Source organism: Gavia stellata, chromosome 1 (assembly GCF_030936135.1).
Source record: "Gavia stellata isolate bGavSte3 chromosome 1, bGavSte3.hap2, whole genome shotgun sequence".
Taxonomy (NCBI): domain Eukaryota; kingdom Metazoa; phylum Chordata; class Aves; order Gaviiformes; family Gaviidae; genus Gavia; species Gavia stellata.
In genome coordinates this window covers 74,915,493-74,934,286 of record NC_082594.1, presented here as the reverse complement: position 1 = coordinate 74,934,286, position 18,794 = coordinate 74,915,493, and the positions used below count along the sequence as shown (strand labels likewise).

The 18,794-nt window shown below is 40.9% G+C and overlaps 1 protein-coding gene across 3 annotated transcripts in view; it reads left to right on the top strand.

Moving 5' to 3' along the window:
- SLC9A7 (solute carrier family 9 member A7) overlaps positions 1 to 18,794 on the top strand; it is a 77,058-nt gene that overhangs the window by 17,825 nt on the left and 40,439 nt on the right. For all 3 annotated transcript variants that reach the window (XM_059835995.1, XM_059836005.1, XM_059836015.1), the window contains exons 2-3: positions 16,906 to 17,105; positions 18,453 to 18,530. In XM_059835995.1, the coding sequence (XP_059691978.1) occupies positions 16,906 to 17,105; positions 18,453 to 18,530 (278 nt within the window). The remainder of the gene's footprint in view (positions 1 to 16,905; positions 17,106 to 18,452; positions 18,531 to 18,794) is intronic.

Genomic DNA, 18,794 nt, shown 5'->3' with positions numbered 1-18,794 from the left:
GTTCTTTACAATCTAAAGAAAGCCTGCATTCATAAGGATTACTGCATCTGTGAAGGATGAAGAATAAGTAGGAGTGATGAACTCCAGTGGTCATGAATGGAAGGATTGTCCTGGGCATTTGTTCAGTTGTCAGTATATTGTGAAGTATTTGGGCTGGCAAAAAATGTTAGTTTTGGGTAACATATTCGTTTTCTTAAAAGCACAGTAGACTACTCGGAGAGAGTGTATTCCAAGACAGCATGTGATGTACTAGCGTACCTCTTAAGAGTGATTGATTTATTTATTTCTCACTGCAAGCTTGTAACTTTGGATTTTAATTCTACTTTCCATCGCTAGCTGTGCTTGTCTTATCAGACAAGTGTTATCAAAAAAGTACTTGTAATTCCGAGTAGGATGCTGCGCTGTGTTATGCCAGGAGCACTGAAGAAGGAAGACCTTGCTGTACTGGCTGAGGACGAGACTTGATTCTGGAGTCTGAAATGTTCCCTGTGTTTGCAAATATAAATAGTACTGTGACCAAGAGTTGTGTGCCTTCAGATTCCACTTTGCCCCTGTTGTGGTGGGTGGTGGTAAATAGGAGTTTTTTCCATGGTATTCTGATAAAGCACTTCAGTGGTTCTACCCTCAGTGATACTAGTCTCTTCTAAATACAGTGTTATATCAGGAGTAAATGGTCACTGGGCAGTTGCTGTACTCTTACGTAGCATGCAGCACTTTGCAGTGCTCCAGTACCAGAGCAATGAAATAACATCTCATGTTACCAGTTCGCTCTTGCTAGAACAATCTGGTTCAACTACAACCAACATTTAAATAGATAAAACATTAGCAAGCTAGTACAATGTCATTTAAAATAAAGAATTAGAATGAAATTCTATGGCAAAGTGTTTTGCAGGGTATGGGTATCTAGCATGCCTGTGCAGATCAGAATGGACATGTCTCTTCTGACTGACTGAGGCTTCTGATTCCATTGGTACTAGCTGGTTTATCAACTGCACAAACCAAATATAACACCTGTTATAAGTGTTATATTTTTTTATACAATATTGTGAGTGTTATGTATTGCACACAGTATTAATATTCTGGTCTGAAGAAGGTTTTCTTGCCTTTGAGTTTTCACTACGAGCAAACCTGGGGACTTTCATACAGCCACTGAAGTGGCAAATGTTAATGGTGCTTTTTGAAGATATATATATAGTTAAAGAGAGAACCTTTCCTGAACAGTGTTTTGCTAGCGATGGTTCATTACTAATGACAAGTCTTGCATAAAGAGCCTCTGAATAGCAAACTAAGAGCTTGAAAATAGTAGCTGTTTGAGATATATATTTAGAGGGAGAGAAGCAAGGGGGAAGAGATTTTCCCTTGATGAAGACATGCACCTAGATGGCTTATATAGGACTATATTCTGAATATTGTTTTCTTCAGATTTTCAATGAAATAATTTTGCATGCAGTTGCCATCTTTAGGATCTTTGCTGGTAGTAGTCTTGAGCATACAGTGATGCGCTTTTTTTGCAGATCTCTGCTAATGTATGTGTGTTTCCTGGTTTGATGGGAATTGGTGTGACTGCATTCCCTGCTATCAGGACATCTGTGATTATTGCTGATAGAAGTTGTTAATTGAATATTTGCATTTCTGTAGGCATCAGTTGCCCAGCTGTTATCTGTCAGGCTGGATTTGCATTGCTATAGTCATGTCACAAATTTTTGTTTTCCTTCATGTTCCTATTTGATAATTTTGATAGGTCACGCTGAAGGAATGGGCCTGTATAGTACCTCTGTACGAATCAGCTTCCACACTACTTCTGGCACAGAAAATCGAATAACGATGTCCAATATTACTATATCCCATGGTCATGTGGACTCCTAGGATATCTCACCAGGTCTTTTAGAAACTGCAAAAGCAATGACTGTCACACTCCGAAAGTGTACTAGACCAACCTGTGCTTTGCTTGTGTCCACTCTAAGAAAAATGCATCATCATCTCTGTGTCAGTGTACCTCACCCATGCTTCAGTTTTAGCTGTGCTAGCCCAACTTGTGCTTTACCTTGGGCTCAAGGATACTGTGTTTCTAGCAGCCATGAAGGTCAATTCCTAAATGTTATTGGAGACAGAGGGTGTCCAAAACAGCAAATGACCTTGTACAGTTGACTTGAAAGGTCTCCTTTACTCACAGTGTTGTCTATTCTCAGCTTCTAGAAGAGTGCTTGTATGTCGTGTATGGAGCTGTTAACTTTACAAAGACATAGTACATGCTTTCTTCCTTCCTCCTATTCTTTGGGAATATGATTGCTACTCTCTGGGGGTTCACACAACTGTTACATCCTCCAATGTGTTTGCAGGGGAGTGCTATTACTCCATCTTGCAGGTAAGGAGTTGTGGCAAGGAACAAGATCATAAGCATTCACTGAATCTCTTTTAGTTGTCCCTTTTTGATGCCTGCAGTTGGGATTTTCTTCTCTTCATGCTCCCAGATATGCTCTTATGTATCACCAAAGCTTAGAAAGCCCGCTACTCTTGCAAACTAGACCTCTATCTGTTCAAGAATGCCAAGTCATGCCCCCTTGTGAAAAGTGGTTGTTTGCATCACCCAGAAGCTCTTACAGACTCAAGCCTGGAGTCCAGCTCTGCAGGCAGCATAGCTTCGCTTTAAGGCTTTGTCCCTCTTGGAAGAGACCCACCTTGCTGATATCCTTTCCAAATTTTAACAAACAGGACATGATCCTAGTGCACAGCAGCCTCCTGTGAGTTGTAACAAGTCCAATCTTAGAGTAAATCCAAGATGTGTGTTGGAATGAGGCTGGATTTCATGTTTGAGCTGTCTAAGCCAGTGCAATGTTCTCACATTCTGCCTGCTGATTTCTGGGAGTGGAAAGCAATTTTCTAAAGCAAACAAATTAAGTTTACTGTGCTGCATGTGCAGAGTGGGACACCTCAGTTTGCTTTAGAAAATTATCTGCACAAAGACATGCTATTGGTGTTAAGATAAATAACGGTAGCAACAATGGGGGAAAGAGACAAGTCAGGAGATGCAGTTTTGGTTATAGCTTCTTTGCACTTTGCTTCTTGGTGAACGCTTTTTCTTTGCTTCTACAGCCCGTCATTACCCAGCCTTCTTCCTCCCTCTGACCTATGTCATGGTGCCCTCCCTGCCCCAGCGACTGTGGGTTTTCTGGTGTCCCATGAGTTTGTGCTGTAGTTTTGATCAAGGTAAATGTGGAAGCCTAGGTAGATAGATATCCAGAACGGTTTCTAATCTTTCATAACCAATGGCAGAACTGTGATGGAAGTCTCTTTGGAAAGACTTATAAGCTAATTTGAATTTTTCTTTCTAGTGTAGTAAGTGATTGTCTTAACAGCTACGATACAGAGTCTTTTCTCACTATTGTCACTTTTCTTTTTCCCCCAGAAGTCTTGACTTTCGTTTTTGAATCCCCTTTTAAAAAACTTTTGTGGAGGTCTTTAGTTCATCTTTTACAGCAAATTTATTTTACAGCACAGGCATTAATGAGGATAGGACTTAAGCCTAGCAAAATAACTCATACAAATTCTATTTCACAGAACTTGCCTTGCTTTTGTGAGACATTTCCTCAGAAACTGTAACTGTGAAATGTCATTGTTCTGACAGAAATATTTTCTACTCCTTGTCTGCAAAAAATCAAGTTACTTTCATGCAAACATGCCTTTTGCAAAATCTGCAGCAACATTAGGCGTGGATACCACAGACACCACTCAGTCTGTCAGTGTTGGATTGCACACTCTGTCAGTGTTGGATTGCAAAGTCTTGAGTCTTGTTGACATCTCTGCAATTTGTCTGGCCTTAATATTTAATAAGCCTGATACTCTGCAATCTCTGGAGTGAGAACAGTTCTTTTAAAAAACACCTTGTGCCTTTGCTGGAGTTCTCACCAGGCTCTTTAAATTCAGAGGTGTTCTTGTAACACTATGTCTGGAGGGTAAAGCAATAATCATCAATTTTATAGCTCCATACTCTTGTCTTAAACTTTTAAGCAGTTTGCAGAAAGAGTACTTTATATAGCACAGCAGGACCTTGGTTTTGCTCCTGATCAGTGGGACCTACTGCAAGTCTCAGGTTGCCTTTTCAGGATGGTGAGCATTAAGATGCAGGTGACTTGGCAGAGCCTGCTTGTTCAGACAGTGCTACAGCCTGCATCTTCTGCTTGTCCACTTGATGCCGAGTGGCTCACTGGGACCTAGACTCTTCCAGAGGGAGCTGGTCATTGAATGAGCAGGACAGGCATGAGAGGTGCAACCCACATCTGTCAGTGAAATGGCAACAGTTGAAGCTGCAGATAAAGGTCTACTGATGCACTAGAAAAGAGCAGCTGGCACTGCTCCATGAAGACAAACTTTATATTTGTTTCCTGCCAAAAGCCATGGGGAATCTCAGGGAAATACAGTCTGAGTAAACTGGTTTAGGCAGCATCTGTGAACATAAGGGCTCTTTAATTTCCAAACTTCTGATCTGAGCTCTGGTTTTGTCTTTGGATACATTGGAGTCAATTTTCAGGATTGTTAACTCTCTGCAGGTTCCCACCAGTTGGACTTATTTGTGGTAGCAGACAGCATTCATCCTCTGCACCTTGTATACCAGATTTGCTAGCCTGAGTTGGAGGCTGCTCTAGAAATAGCTGCCTTTACCTGTTTTCGGGCACTGTAAGAAAAGAATCTGACTTCTTTCTTTCTGTAAACCCTTAGCCAGTAGAAAGTAATGCACAAATTATTAGAAGTAATTGTCATTACATTGGCATATTTCACAAAGGAAATCTATGCTAAACATGATAACACTTTGAATTATTTTTGTGTAAGAAGCTGCGTAGCTGAAATTGTAAAGCACTGCTGTAAGTTATGTGGTTTGGGAGTTTTCTAGAACTCTTCCAAAAAACCTTTCAGTTTTTAAACCACTGGAAGTGGCTTTTTTAGGTCTCAAAAGCGGTTTTAGCAAGTAACTTTCAGCTGACACCTAAAAGAAGAAAAAAGGTAATTTTTCTTTTTTTTTTTTCACCTGAAGGCTTGAGTCAAATTTTGATCATTTCTTTTTCTCTTCAGTTATGTATGCAAGTTAGAAATGCTTTGTAAGAACATCTCATTTTTGTCCTAATATGTCTTTAGTTCATGAACTTGAGCTTGAACTTTAGATTAGACTGAAGTGGGTGCTTATACTTCAACATTGTAATTTGTTTTTGCAGTTGATTACTGTTCTTTTTTCCCCACCCATCTTGGTGAACAATCTGAAAGATAAATGTGTGGGAGTTCTTGCAAACTGCTAATGGCTTTTAAAAGGCAGATCGTTAAATCAGAACTCTCTTCAAGTGCATGAGGGACTTTCAGTGTCCTCAAAAAATGAACTTCATTTGTAACACTTCTGTGGCTTTTTTAACACGAATTACACAAAAGAGGTCCAGTGTCTGCCTATGGGGGTGTAAATGAACTCAACTCTAATACTTTGAGACATATTAAAACACAGCTTCTGGGATGTAGGAAGTATCACGTTGGGCTGAAAATGCTCTGTTGGGCTGGAAGCCTCAAGCAGTGGGATGAAAGAAAAAGTTATTTACCTTCTGACTTGGAGCTTGGAGCAGTAATGGGAGGAACAGGCGCAAGCATAGGCTCTGACCGTTTTCTCTTCTTAGCTTGTAAGCTTGGCTGCTTGGGAGGGAAAGAGATGACAGCTGTGTTTTCCTGCTGGCTCTGGGCAAGAGCCACTCACTTACCCTCGTGGCTTCCCTAAATGTCAGGGTATACAGAATGGTGGTACCAAAACCAAACTCAATGGAGGCAAAATAGAAGCTTGCAATGAGTTGCCCTAGATAGTTTACCTCCACTGAAGTAAATCTGCAGTCTTTATGTACTAGCTACCAATCCATCTTGTGTGCTGTGAGGGTATTAATAAAGTGCACATACACTGCCATTTAAACTTGCAGATTCATACGGTAACAAATCTTGGAGAAAGTACTTCTTAAAGTTTCAAGAGGTGTTTTTCCACGTGTCTAGATAATCATCCATCTCTTAACCACATTGTCCAAAAGCAGTAGGACTAGCATGTAATTTTTAAAAATAAGAAGCTTGTTGTAAAGACTTGCATGATCTCTGAGGGTAGGTCTATCTTGATGAACAGTGTTGACAGATGTAGATTGTCTCACCACTTAAGTGCAGGGCGGTGTAACCTGTTATCTACCCAAACCAATGTTTTGGGTTTCTTTGTGATAGTTTGAACTATTTATCTGATACCAGAGCCCTAACAGCCACATCACTATTAAATTGAGGTAGTCTTTTGTGGTTTGGGATGGCAGTTGTAAGCTAGACAAAATGCATTCTATTATACTGCATGTTGTTGTCACTGGCACTTACATTATTCTGTCAAGCATTTTCTTCGTCTAAGAAAAGAGTATGTTTGGAGAAGTGAAGTGAAGCCAGAATTAGCTGATGCTGTATTTCACTTGAAAAATCTAAATGGAAAAGTAAAAAGAAAAGGCCGTGAAGGTTACATCTGAGCAGTAATGTGGGTGATTACTTAAACTCGTGTATGCAAAAATGGTAAAGGACGTGCATGGTGAGCAACAGTGCTCAGTTTCATGGCTTGCTTACTCTCTGTGCTACCTCGCGTGTGTGGGTGTGAGTCTGTCCCCTGTCCTCTAGTTTTGTGGGAAGTGGGAGTTGTTCATGCTTCTGATGGCAAATGTGTAAGTTCCCAGGTTTTTATATATACCATGTGCAGTTAATTCTTTAAAAAGCATGTTGACTTAAGCAATTTTCTAACTGAACTAGTTAGACATAGTTAACACCTTGTATTGGTAAAAATCATGTAATGAGAAACAGCTTAAGGGAGTTTGGATGATATTTTTGGTGATGCTTATCTGAAGCAGCATTGAAAGTGCAATGGTGTGAAGCGAGTGAAATAGAAAGATCCTTCTTTTGGCTTGGTATCTTCCTGAAAGGGTGTCCATCCACCTTGGGATGCAAGAATTGCTTTATCGTGATTATTTTTCATATGTCCAAACCCAAGATTTTAGTGTGGGGCTGGGAGTGGTTGTGTTGAAACAGTGTGTGTGGGGAAAACCTGCTGGTTCAATCTGAGATTCTCTTATGTTTGTTCTTGAGGTTATACTTGCTTGAGAGAATATGCAGGGGAGAGGAATGAATGGCCAAAAGACAACTTAAATAGCTTTATGCACTTAAAATGGCTAGGGTTAAGAGCAAAATCATGGGGTGCGCAGTGGTTCTGCTGATGTGAGATCAGCCTTTGGAAGGATGTTATACTCCTTACCTTTGCTGTCCTGCCAAGGTGTCTTGCACCAAGCCCCTGTGGTGTCAGTGGGTCAGATTTTTCCACGCAGCAGAGATTGGCTGTTCTTTAATAAATCTGATCTTACTAGCACTCAACTGGCACCTTTGGACTAGGAGGGGACATGAAATCGTAGATTCCCAACCATATATGTGCCGCTAGTGAGGCATGCTGGGGTTAGAGTTGAGGTGGGATGCAGAGGAGACCCGAAGTGGATATGATTGCTCTGGTACCATGCTGGTACCACTGATGCTAAAAAGGCTGGAAGGGATATCAAAAAAAGTCAGGCCAGAGCAACACCTGAGATCTGTCAGGAGCAGGCAAGGAGGCATCAGTCTGTAATGGGAGCAGAGCAAGAAGTTAGCGGCTGGGAACAATAGGGTGAGTTTGGCTGGAGTAAGGTGAAGTTTGTAACAGTTTAGGAGGGAAGAAGGGTGGTAACAGGCTGTGTAGGAGATTGGGAATTGCAGCTGTGGGACCTCTGGACAATGTGCTGCTTGTGAGCAGACTAAGCTTTTGGCTGACTTTTCTTGTGGCAGCTCAAAGTGCAATCTTTCTTCTTCCTCTCAAGCTCACGGGAATCACTCAGGAAGAGAAGTGTCATAAAACTGCTCATGCACTGCAGGCTGCAGCAGCAGTCGTTTGCCTGGCTTCTGTAGTTAGTACTAAAACAACTGCTTAAATTTTACACTATATATGAAAGCAGAAAAGGCAGTCTTGGGCAAATAATAGTTGATTCTTTGATCCTCTGTTCACTTGTTCATAAAGTCCTATAAGAGTATTTTCTGGCTTTTTTTGGTTCCTAGCATGTAAAGTGGGATGGATGCCAGAGTAGCTGGGTCAGCAGGTTAAACAGTTGTAGAGTGGGCTTGAGAATTGTGGTGTGTTTGTGGGAATGCCACGGCCACCGAAGTGCCCATGCTCAGAGCAGTAACCCAGAAAGGCGAAACAGAGGGAACACGTGGCTTCTCAGGTCTGCTTTGGGAGATGTCTGTAAGCGGCAGGTTGCCCCTGCGAGATGGGATAGCTCTTCTGTTGGGACTGTGTGCATTTGGATGTTGCAATAACAAGTCTTCTATGGTCAGACATAATGATCTCAAAAAGCCAGAGTTGTCATCTTGCCGCTATTTCTGTCTTTTGGGTCTGTGCATTGCCCTGTAAGCCACAAACTGTCTTGTTTACAAGTGCTGGTTGGTCTTGTGCCCACAGCTACAGAGCGTGGGGCTTGCTCAGCAAAAAACCTTTTCTTGAAAATTCAGTTAACTCAAAACCTTTGTCTGTTCTACAGGTCGGAGATTATGCTGTTAGTAAATGGATGGGGCTTAGGGCAGCAAGACCTTTGGAAAGAGAGAAGTACTGGGAAGTTCTTGAGACAACTGAAAACCTTCCTGATGCAGATTTTGGTTCATTCACCTTGCTCAAACTTGTTCCTGTTCTTTTCTTCCTAAGACTTTGCTTGCACCCCTGTTCCAGTTAAAAGCTCCCAGAAATTGTTTTTAGGGTGAAGGCCTCCACACACATCTACCACTTTAAATATCCTTCAAATGAGCAAAGGCCTGAGGCTGGGATGCAGAATTCCTCATAGCAAGAAAAACAGGCTTATCTATAGTTAATAACTCTCCTTGTAGCTATTGTGGGGTCTTTGAACCCAAAGCCATGCCGAGATGGGTGTATTTCCTGCCCCTTTCCCCCTTCACCCTCTCCTTATGTAAAACCTTCAAAATTAAATGGCAGTGTCAGCAAAGAGATTGCTGCCGCTTAATGAGTTTCAATCGGGTTGCAGATTGAAGCCTGACTCCTTGCAATGACAAATTAATAACTCCTTTTGCTGAAGCTTTACAGCACGTTTTGGGGGAGGGGAATAATTATTGTCTGGCCAGGGCTCTGAGGCCTCCTGTTTGAGATATGCAGAGTGTTTCTAGCATGCATATGCAAATGGAGAGAAAAGCAGTAACAAAACACAACGACTAAATAGGAAGTTTTCTGTTATCTGCCATAAAGCTGCTGCTGATCGTGCTGTTTGTTCTTCTCGGGTGCCTGCCAGTGTGGTCACCAGTGTGCCTGGGGGAAAGAATCTCTGTTTGGGGTTTTTCCTCATCTGCCGTAGAAGTCCGCTTTGAAAGAAATGCTTCAGCTCTGCTCCTGCCGCAGGGGACTGGGACCAGTTGAAGTTGGCGCCCTGTTAAGGACTCACTTCTGTATGGGGCAAAGAAAGGGAATGGCAGGGTGGCAGAAGTTAGTGTCTTTGCGATTGCCCATTGCAGGTCACACCTCCAGGGGAACATGTGTGGCGTTAGTATGGCTTTCACTGCTTTGGATTTTATAGCTAAGGAGGAATACTTACGCTTCTGAAAGTACAAAGAATCTTTTTAAATGTTATGTGTAAAATATTTAACAGCAAATGCTTTGTTAAATCTGTGTTGCATGAAACAATGGTTGTGCAGTAAATGAACTTGAAAACACATGAACAAGGAGGGTTGAGATTAGTTGCAGAGTCTGACCTTCCTTGTAATCTCTGACAAATACCTGTGCCTTTTAACTGTGGTGTCTTATTTCTAGGTTGAGAGTGTCTTTTAAATTGACTTCTGTGGCTTGTCTGAGCTCTTCCACTGAGTCACTGCTAAAGTTGGGAATTGGGTCAGGAACCTTGACTCACAGTCCTATGTATGCTTGGACCAGAGGCCACATGTTCTTACCACAGGACAGCAGTTTCTTCCAGGGCTGAGCCTTCAGTTTAGTTTGTTCAATAGATGATGTGGGGTTGTGGTTTGTTGTGGGCTTTTGGTTTTGTGTTTATTTTTTTTAACGCTCTCTTTTCTGGATTTTTAGATTCTAGGGGAGAATACAGGGAACCATTTTTCTTACTGGTTGTCATTTTGCCACATTTTTATGATTGTTTCTGTGGTTGCCATATTATTTGGAACAAACTAATTTTTCTGGAGTTAACTCTCCTGTGCAAATGTGAAGCTATATGTGAAACTTAACAATTCTTCAGAAATTAGCTACTGAAATTCCAAAGCAGTCTTCTGTTTAAGTCTCTTCATAGCTGCATTTTTAAATTACTTTTTTCTACCTTTAACCTGTTCTTTGATCCCATCATCAGTAAGAGTGTGCATTACAGAATAAAGCATATCTGCCTGCTTCTGTAGTTCCTAAAAAAATTTTTTTTTTACTGTTTCACAATACATATGACTATGTAGGTCACACTAACATGACATGACCTGAAAAAGAATTGGTTCCCCTAGGAAAAAACAAAGCAACAGTTAGTCAGAAGGCATTTTTGACCATCACAGACACTCCTGGGGGTTTTTTGGAACCCAAGGCTTGCAAGAAGGCAAGGCTGTGCATGGTACATGTGTCCAGCAATGCAGAGCCAGCAAGTTAATTTGATGTTTGGTTCTCTAGTGTCCCAATAACTTTTTTGAGTAATTTGTTTATTGAAATTCAAAACTATGCTTAGGTTGGCTTATTTAAAAAGTGAATGTAATACTTATTACAAAGATGCCCTTGATAACATACTGCTACGTGTGCCTACAATGAAGAATTACCAGCTTGTCTACTGTCTTTTAACTTCCTTATCTAAAATAGCCCTAAGGCAATGAGAGAGCATGACCTTGAATCTGTTATTCAGCATTTCAGGCTTTGGATATCCCCAAAATTTCCTTCAGACTTCAAGAATTGGCATCACATGTCTCCATTCCCTGTTGAAAAATGCTTGCAGTGTGGTGTTTTTTTTGTTTTTTTTTTTTTTGGTTTTTTTTTTTTTTTTACTGAAATGTGGTGAGGACTTGCCTTGTGTTTATGCTGCTGAACATAAACTGCCAAAGATGAGGATTAATTTCTAAACAGGCTTCTCATTTTTCAAGTCTCATATCTGCTGCAGTGATGTGACAAGCTGATGAATGCCATGCTGGCAGCATTGCATCATTAAGAACGTAGCTAATAGATTAGTGATGCTGAGTGCAAGACCCTAACAGAGGTCTGGAGCTCTGTAGTCACTTGCTTAACATTTCTTCAAGGGGTCGTATAGTGGTGTTCCTCTGCAGTCCTGTACGGGATAGCCCAGTGAATGGCAAGGAAATGGTATAGGGAGTGGGTTGCTAGTGCTTCTGGAGGTGGTACGTAATGTTTGACCTGATTGTTTTTAAATGTGCAACATTACCAGCTCAGTTGGTTCAAAGGCTGACCCCGTATTAGGAAAAATACTTTTCTCTGTTGGTGTTTCAGGCTATCTAAAGTAAAGCTTTCCAACTGTGATATCTTGATGCACAGAAACATCCTATAGTAAAACAAGCTGTGTGATAAATATTATTAGTCTTTTGCCTTGAAAATACAGGGCTTTCTTTCATCCTTCTTGCCAAGTTTTTCTTCATCTTCTGTTTCTTTGTCTTCAAGCTGGTAGAAAGTTTAGTTTGGGAGTATGGAAGAAAAAAATCTAGACTTTCAAATGTAAGAAATCCTTTTTAGATATTCCTTATGTGTTTTTTCAAAAGCAAACAGGTGTTTTACTCACCATCACCTTGTGCCACAAGGATGTTGGTGTCCAGGCACCCAAAATACACTGTTCTGCTTCTGCATGGGCTGCACCAAGGTGGGACAGGCCGTGTGCTGCCCAGCTTGACAAACCAGTCAATGATTTGCTGTAGTCTTTCTATCAAAATTTCCTACTTTTACATTTAAAAAAAGGAAAGGCTACTAGCAAGTGCTTTCTCTGCTGTATCACAGAATCTGCTTTTCTGTATTTATGTGGCATTAACTGTAGTTGAACACCTCCTGATCATCACCTCTGCCTGCCTTCCATAGGGTGAGTTGTGGCCCAGGGCAGGGGGCAAGTCAGGGCGGATTGAGGAAGTAAAAGCATCCCTTTCCTGGTCTGCTGGATCACTCTGGCCTTTATCATCAGACTATAATATTGCCATTTCTTCTCCTCTGACTCAGTTTTAGAGTCAACAGTGCTGTCTGTCATTTAAACAAAACAAAAAAACAAGTCCAAAGCAACAGAAATCCCCAAGACTGACCCAAGAAGCAACAAAGTTGCTGTCGAAGAAACCTTTGCAGCATAAAGCACTTGTTTGAGGGGTCTAAATGTTCATGGGAAAGAGTATGAATTGCAGAATAATCTAGGCTGAGAAGGACCTCTGGAGGTAGTCTTGCCCAGCCCTCTGCTCAGAGCAGGCCCCCATACCTTGGTTCGCTCGGGGCCATATTCACGTTGAGTTTTGGCTGTATGCAAGGATGGAGATCACACAGCCTTTCTGGACAGCCTATTCTGGTGCTTAGCCACTTCATTGTTTAAAAAACAAAACCAAACCTTACTTAATTTTTTCCCCTGCATTGCAACAGGTTTGTTGCCTTTAGTCTTAATCACTGTGCACTTTTCAGAAGAGTCTGTCCCTCTCTTCTGTCTTCCCAGTAGATAGCTGCAAACAGCAATAAGATCTCTGCTGAGTCTCCTTCAGGTTGAAATGTGGTTAATACAAACTGCACTGCATAGGGAAGGACCCTCAGTATTCAGTGCCTGCCTCTTTATCAGGACTGTATGAAAGACACTGTTTCTAAACAGGTTTGAGTTCACCAGTTTGATCCAGTCCACTGATTCACAGTTAGAATTCACAGACTGAACTGTGTGTCGTGGACTGTAAATACCTCCAGTTCCTGCAGACTGCTGCCTGCTGAAGCTCTCGGAAACCTCAGGGCTGGTTTTTCGGCAGAGAACTGTGCTGGAAACCAGCCAGAGCTCAGCTCTGACCAGGGACAGGTGCTCGCAGTTGCTCGTGCGTATCTGAATTCATATTCTCGCTTCAGTTAGTTCTCTGCTCAAACAAAACCAAAAGTAAAAATGCCATTTTAAATGGTGTATTGTGTAGATTGGTGTTAACTATGTCTGAAGTCTAATGTTTTTTATTATCAGTAGTGATTTGTTTTAAAAGGGAAAAAATACTCCCAGCTTTTTAATGCTTCATTTCCAGTAAGATGTTCTTTGTGCACCAGCTGCGTGATCGGCATTGTACACACCAGATACTGCCATAAATGCTTTCTCTGTTAAAAGTGAGAATGCAAGTCATGCATACAGGGCATTAAGTATTAATTTTTGAGATTATCCTTCCTGAGAGTCTTTGAGCAGTGATGTAAACTTGCCCTTGCAACAGTTACCACAAACCCAAACTTTGAAAGTAAGACTCTTCTCAAATTTTGAAGTGTTTGTAGCTCATTTCTAGCTTTCTTCTTTTGTGACAGTCTTGCAGTAAAAGACAGTGCTGGATTAGTGGTCCTAGAGGTTTCTTTTTTGAAGAGCTAAAATGTTCTTAAGCAGTCAGATAAATATTTGCTCTGTTGATCCAGGTTCTCCATAAACTCTTAACCAGTGAGACATTGCGGTGCGGAAGTAACACGGAGTTTGTGCACTGATTCTTCTGTATCTGTTGCTAGCCTCTAGCATCCATCCCCCTCCCTTTGCTTCTAAATAACCAACAGAGCTATACTGAATTTATGCTTGTGTTAATAGCCTAGAAGTAAGTCTAGAGTATCTCACTAGGTTTGTCCTTTGAGCCATTCCAGGTCTGTCTTTCTCTTCTGTTTTTGTTCTGCAGCTGCAACTCTGACATTCCGCTAATGGTTGAAATCAAGTATCCAGAGAGAATTTATAGAGGATGCCCTGGCCTTCTGTATAACACCTAGTGGCAGGCAGCTTAGAAGGGCATCCTTTCTGAAGCTGTAGATCAGGCTGTTTGGTCTGCCTGAAAAGCACTTGGGTTTTTAGGGTTTTTTTGGGACCTTGGGGGCTGACTAAATATATAAGCTTTGTTAATGTTGCTTTATCAGGTGAGATATAGATATCATCTAACAAGTCCAGTAACTTTTCAGTGTGTAAAAGACTTGATGTTCGTTGGAAAACTGAAAATACTTCCTTACAGTTTTCCATAAAGACTTGAAATTTTTTTGGAAGAGCATTAATGCTTCAGGATTTCTGCAGCTCATGTCTGTCAAACATATCCAGCTGACGCATTTCACTTCAATGTTCAAAACCTGTTTTGGGACTGTATGATAAATATAGCAGTATGCCTGTACCTTTGTCAGACTGGGGAACTTCCCCTCCTTTAACTCATCTTTTGAACTACCAAGTGCCTGGTACTTTTTGCTAATGAAGCTGTCCATGGTATTTGTGTGGCTTCCTTGGCCCCTTCTATTTTCACACCTATTTCCTTTCATGACTGAGCCCCATGTAGCTTTAGCTAGTCGACTACACCACACCTTGACTAGCTGTCGCTGCTTCTGCTGGCCTCCTGCCTTGACATTGGCCACCCTGCTCCCAGCTGTATCCTGCTGCAAGACAGCAGCCTGGCAGCAGGGATCGGATGTTCCTAAACAGTGTGGTGCTCTGTGCAGAGGTCATCCAGGTTGGTATTTTAGCAATAGAAGGTGTATGAAAACAGGGTATTTCCCTGTACCTGTGTTAGCTGGGATGTGGGACACTGAGGGTTAAAGGATGTTTCACTTCAATTGTGGATATAATTGGCATATCTTCAAAACTTATTTTAAAATAACTGGTGTATTTTATTATGGGAAGAAAACATATGGGTGGGTTATATCCAGTTGTATAATGTGATCACATCCTGCTCTCCAGTGCATCTTGCTAATGCAATAGCAAAGGGGGTTTCCCATCTGCTTTTGCAATGAATTCGCCGAAGGATGATCTCTGAGCCTAAGAAGCTGTTATGTCTATTGGTGTCCCTCTCTCTGTTCTCATCTTAGTAGTGTAGAGCTGTCTTTGTGCCACTGCTATGCCTAAGCTCATCTGTACAGTTTTCATTCTGGCTTCTGATTTACTACAGGATTTCTGGCTGATGCTGGTTACTTCAGTTTTTAATACAGTCTTCCTGATGTATTCTGTGAGCCTAGCTCTGCCTAGGTGTGAGGGGGGATGAGAGCAGCAGAAAGCTTTGGCCGCTTGTCTGGCTGGGTTGGTGAAGGTGTCCCTAGTTGTAACTGGCAGTGCAAGTGGCTTGGAGGTGACTGGCCCTAACCTCTCACTTTGTGCAGACATGTGTTTCTGCTACATCCGTCATGTGTAGCTGTAAAATGCTCTGGGGTTGTTTGGAGTATGCTTGTATAAACCGCTGTATTTAAATTGTCAGCATTTGAAATGTCAGTAAGTAGATTTATCTTGCTGAGTGCATTTCTTCCCCTGTGTTCTTTTTGAGTATGTACTTCTCTTTTCTAAATAAAATACATTTTAATCTTCCAGTTACTTTTTAATGATCTTGTTGCCATTATGTTATCTTGATCCTAGAGAAAGAGGGCTCGCTAGTGTCACACTACTACCTGCTGTACCGTCTCTTGCATTAAAACTATTTTTCCACTCTGAACTTGAAGAGAATGAGGTGTGTTCTTTTGGTTGGCTTTTCTGGGGTACAGTTTAGTTACTCTTTACACTATGCCATAAAGATAAGTCTGTTTGGGGTTTTTGTGGTGTGTGGTATGATTCTTTTCTTTGTTATACCTCATTTATTCTGTGGTTATTACCTGTCAACTTCATTTACCATCTGGGGAAACAGATCTATGGATGCAGAGTGAGGGTAACAGGGAGCAAAACCAGCATTGACTACTGACTTGTGAATAATCTATCTTCATCTTGCAGCTGTCTGGAAAAAGGATTAAATCACAGATCATCCTAAGGCGACAGGGGAGCCTTTAGTAAGTGGGTATCAATTTGTTTACTTACCAGACCAAAACCACTTTGACTGTTCTTATACATTCTCTCTGCAGAACTGGCATCTTGTTCTTTTCTTAGTACACTGTAAAAGGACCAGTGCTCAGTTAAAACATTGTGTTTCTCCAGCCTCTTGGCATGGCCCTTCCATTAGGTTGCAAATTATTTTTTGACATTGTGTTTGATGCATCCCTTATTGATAGTGTTTTGTGATTGGATTTTATCTAGACTGGCTGAGTAATTCTTCTAGCATTTCGGAATCTCAGGTCTCTTATGATTGCTCATTTTTACCTTACTTTATTTTTGTTTTTGTGAAATGTGGAAAATGCTTGCAAAAGACATGTGGCTGGCTACTTTGTGCATCCAAATTTTAGTTGCAAAGTTTGCAGAGTATGCAGGAGATAGTGCAACAAGCATTGTTTGTGTGCTTAGAATTCCCAGGCAAAAAAAAGCTGCATCCTTGCTGCAGCTGTAAAATATTATGGCAAACATTACTGTTTCAGCTCAGTTATAGTCATATGTTTTCAGCAGTCTTTATTTGCTGGCAATGGTGTATCTACTCAGTTCTGTCCTTAGGAAGGTGAAATACATTTGATGTGCCCTAGCGATTAGCCTCTCATGCAACTCAGGTGTGAATGAGGGTGAGGAAGACAAAACATGAAACAGAGGATTTTATTTGTTACTTCAGGCAGACACCAGATTTTAGAAATTCATTGGTAGTTTTGATGTGCTCAGGGCCTCTCTTCGTCTGCAGGAAACTGATAGTAACGATTCACTGCAAAATGTTTATGAAGCACGTACAGCTCATGCCTTATACCTTGGATGTTATTTGAAACTAGAAAGTTAGGTACTGGAGTAGCAAATCAGTCTCATGCATTTTTCTCTCTTCCAGGACTCATAGTTGGGGTGATCTTGAGATATGGGACTCCCTCTACCAGCGGCCATGACAAGCCATTCAGCTGCTCACAGGAGGACAGGCCGTTTACAACCCTGCTGGTCAACGTCAGCGGGAAGTTCTTTGAGTATACGCTAAAAGGGGAAATAAGTCCTGGGAAGATCCACAACGTGGAGCAAAATGACATGTTGCGGAAGGTGAGTGTAGACCATTTCTTGTGCTTGGCTCAGTGTTGCTCCTTTATCTGTGCTTCCTTCCCTTCCTCCTCCCCACACCATCCCATTTAAATGTTGGGTAGTATCAAGTGTCTGTATTCCTGATAGTAACAGCACTTCAATGCTTAATTCAAAAGCACTTTCTGTATTATACTGCTGCCGGTGAACTGTGATCTGTTGCCTGTATGTAGTGCTTTCTCAAAGCCCTTCATTGTTGTTTGAAGACTTAATGTATGTTTCTAATATCTGTAGAATTCATGAAGACCAGCTGAACAAAAAAAGCCTGATGCTGCCTTGTATAATACAATATAAGGAAAATTATCTTTTCTTAGTGAATGGTGATTGTTTCTTTAGTGTTTTTTTTCTTTTCCTAGGGTTTTTAAATCTTTTTATTGTCAGGAAATAGTTACTGCTTGCATCCCTACAATCAACCAAATGAGACAGTCTGGTATTGGAAGTGAAATTCATCTATTAAGTGTTACTCAGATCTGCTATTTAACTTCTTATTCTATTCAGTGTCAGGAATTAACCACCTTTTGTGTGTGTCAAAGCTAGACTTTGAAGTATAGGATTGAGACTTCAGGCTTGTAACCTAAAAATATTTCTTTCCGCTAACTATGAAGAGAGCTTAGCTGGCTGTTTATATGTACCTGCCTGCTATAGAGACCTAGAGTTAACTAACATGAATCCTATTCTGGGAGTGCACACTTGTGTTTGTCTTCTAACCTGTGCTTAGATGGGCGTGAAGAGAGCCTAGTTAGTGTCACATCTGTGCAGGTCTTCTGTTCGGATTTTAAATGTTGAGATTTGTTCCTTAGTCTAGTGTAGTCTTTTATGGATATCTGGAGCTTCCACTGAAATATGTGGAAGTGATAGATGATCACAGTTCCTGAAAACCAGTCTTGTATCTGACCTGATTGGCTTACAACAGCTGCACAGGGGCTAGACTTGTCAAAAAAAAAAAAAAAAAGCTTAAATAGCATCTCATCTGCAAACATATGACTATCACTTACCACAATAAGAGATATCTTCCCTAGCATAATTTCTATTAGATTTTTTAATTTAAAAATGGGACTGTGTTTGGGACTGGTGTAAGACTGTCATTGGTGATTCTGATTTGGTTTTTCTAGATGCTGCTTACCATGAAGAGCTGCTGCTTTTTGCTGCTGCATATGTGTAGTGCTGGCCAGTATTTTGGATGGTCAACTTTGCCAGTTGTTTGCTATTTTAACAACCAAAAATAGTAGCTGTCAGAAAATGAAAGAGGAAAAAGACCTAACAATTTGTGTATGTCTGTTTCTAATTGAAATTTCATATTTTATTTTTTAGGTAACATTTGACCCAGAAGTCTTTTTCAACATTCTGTTGCCTCCTATTATTTTTCATGCTGGTTATAGCCTGAAGAAAGTAAGTGTAGTAATTTTCTGAGGAGAATAGCCTTTTTTAATGTGAGACTGCTGATTTGTTCAGGAGTGCAGTCTCCATTTCAAGCATTTTTTTTATGGCAGTAAGAAGAATCTCATGTCCTCCATAGATGGTTAGGTCATATTGTTTTAAGACAAAAAACATGTACTTCTTACTGTAAACACATTAAACTCTATTTAACCTTGCTGATTTGTTCTCTTTTGAACATTGCCAGAGGTTAACATCAATTTCATTTAAAGTAAAAGA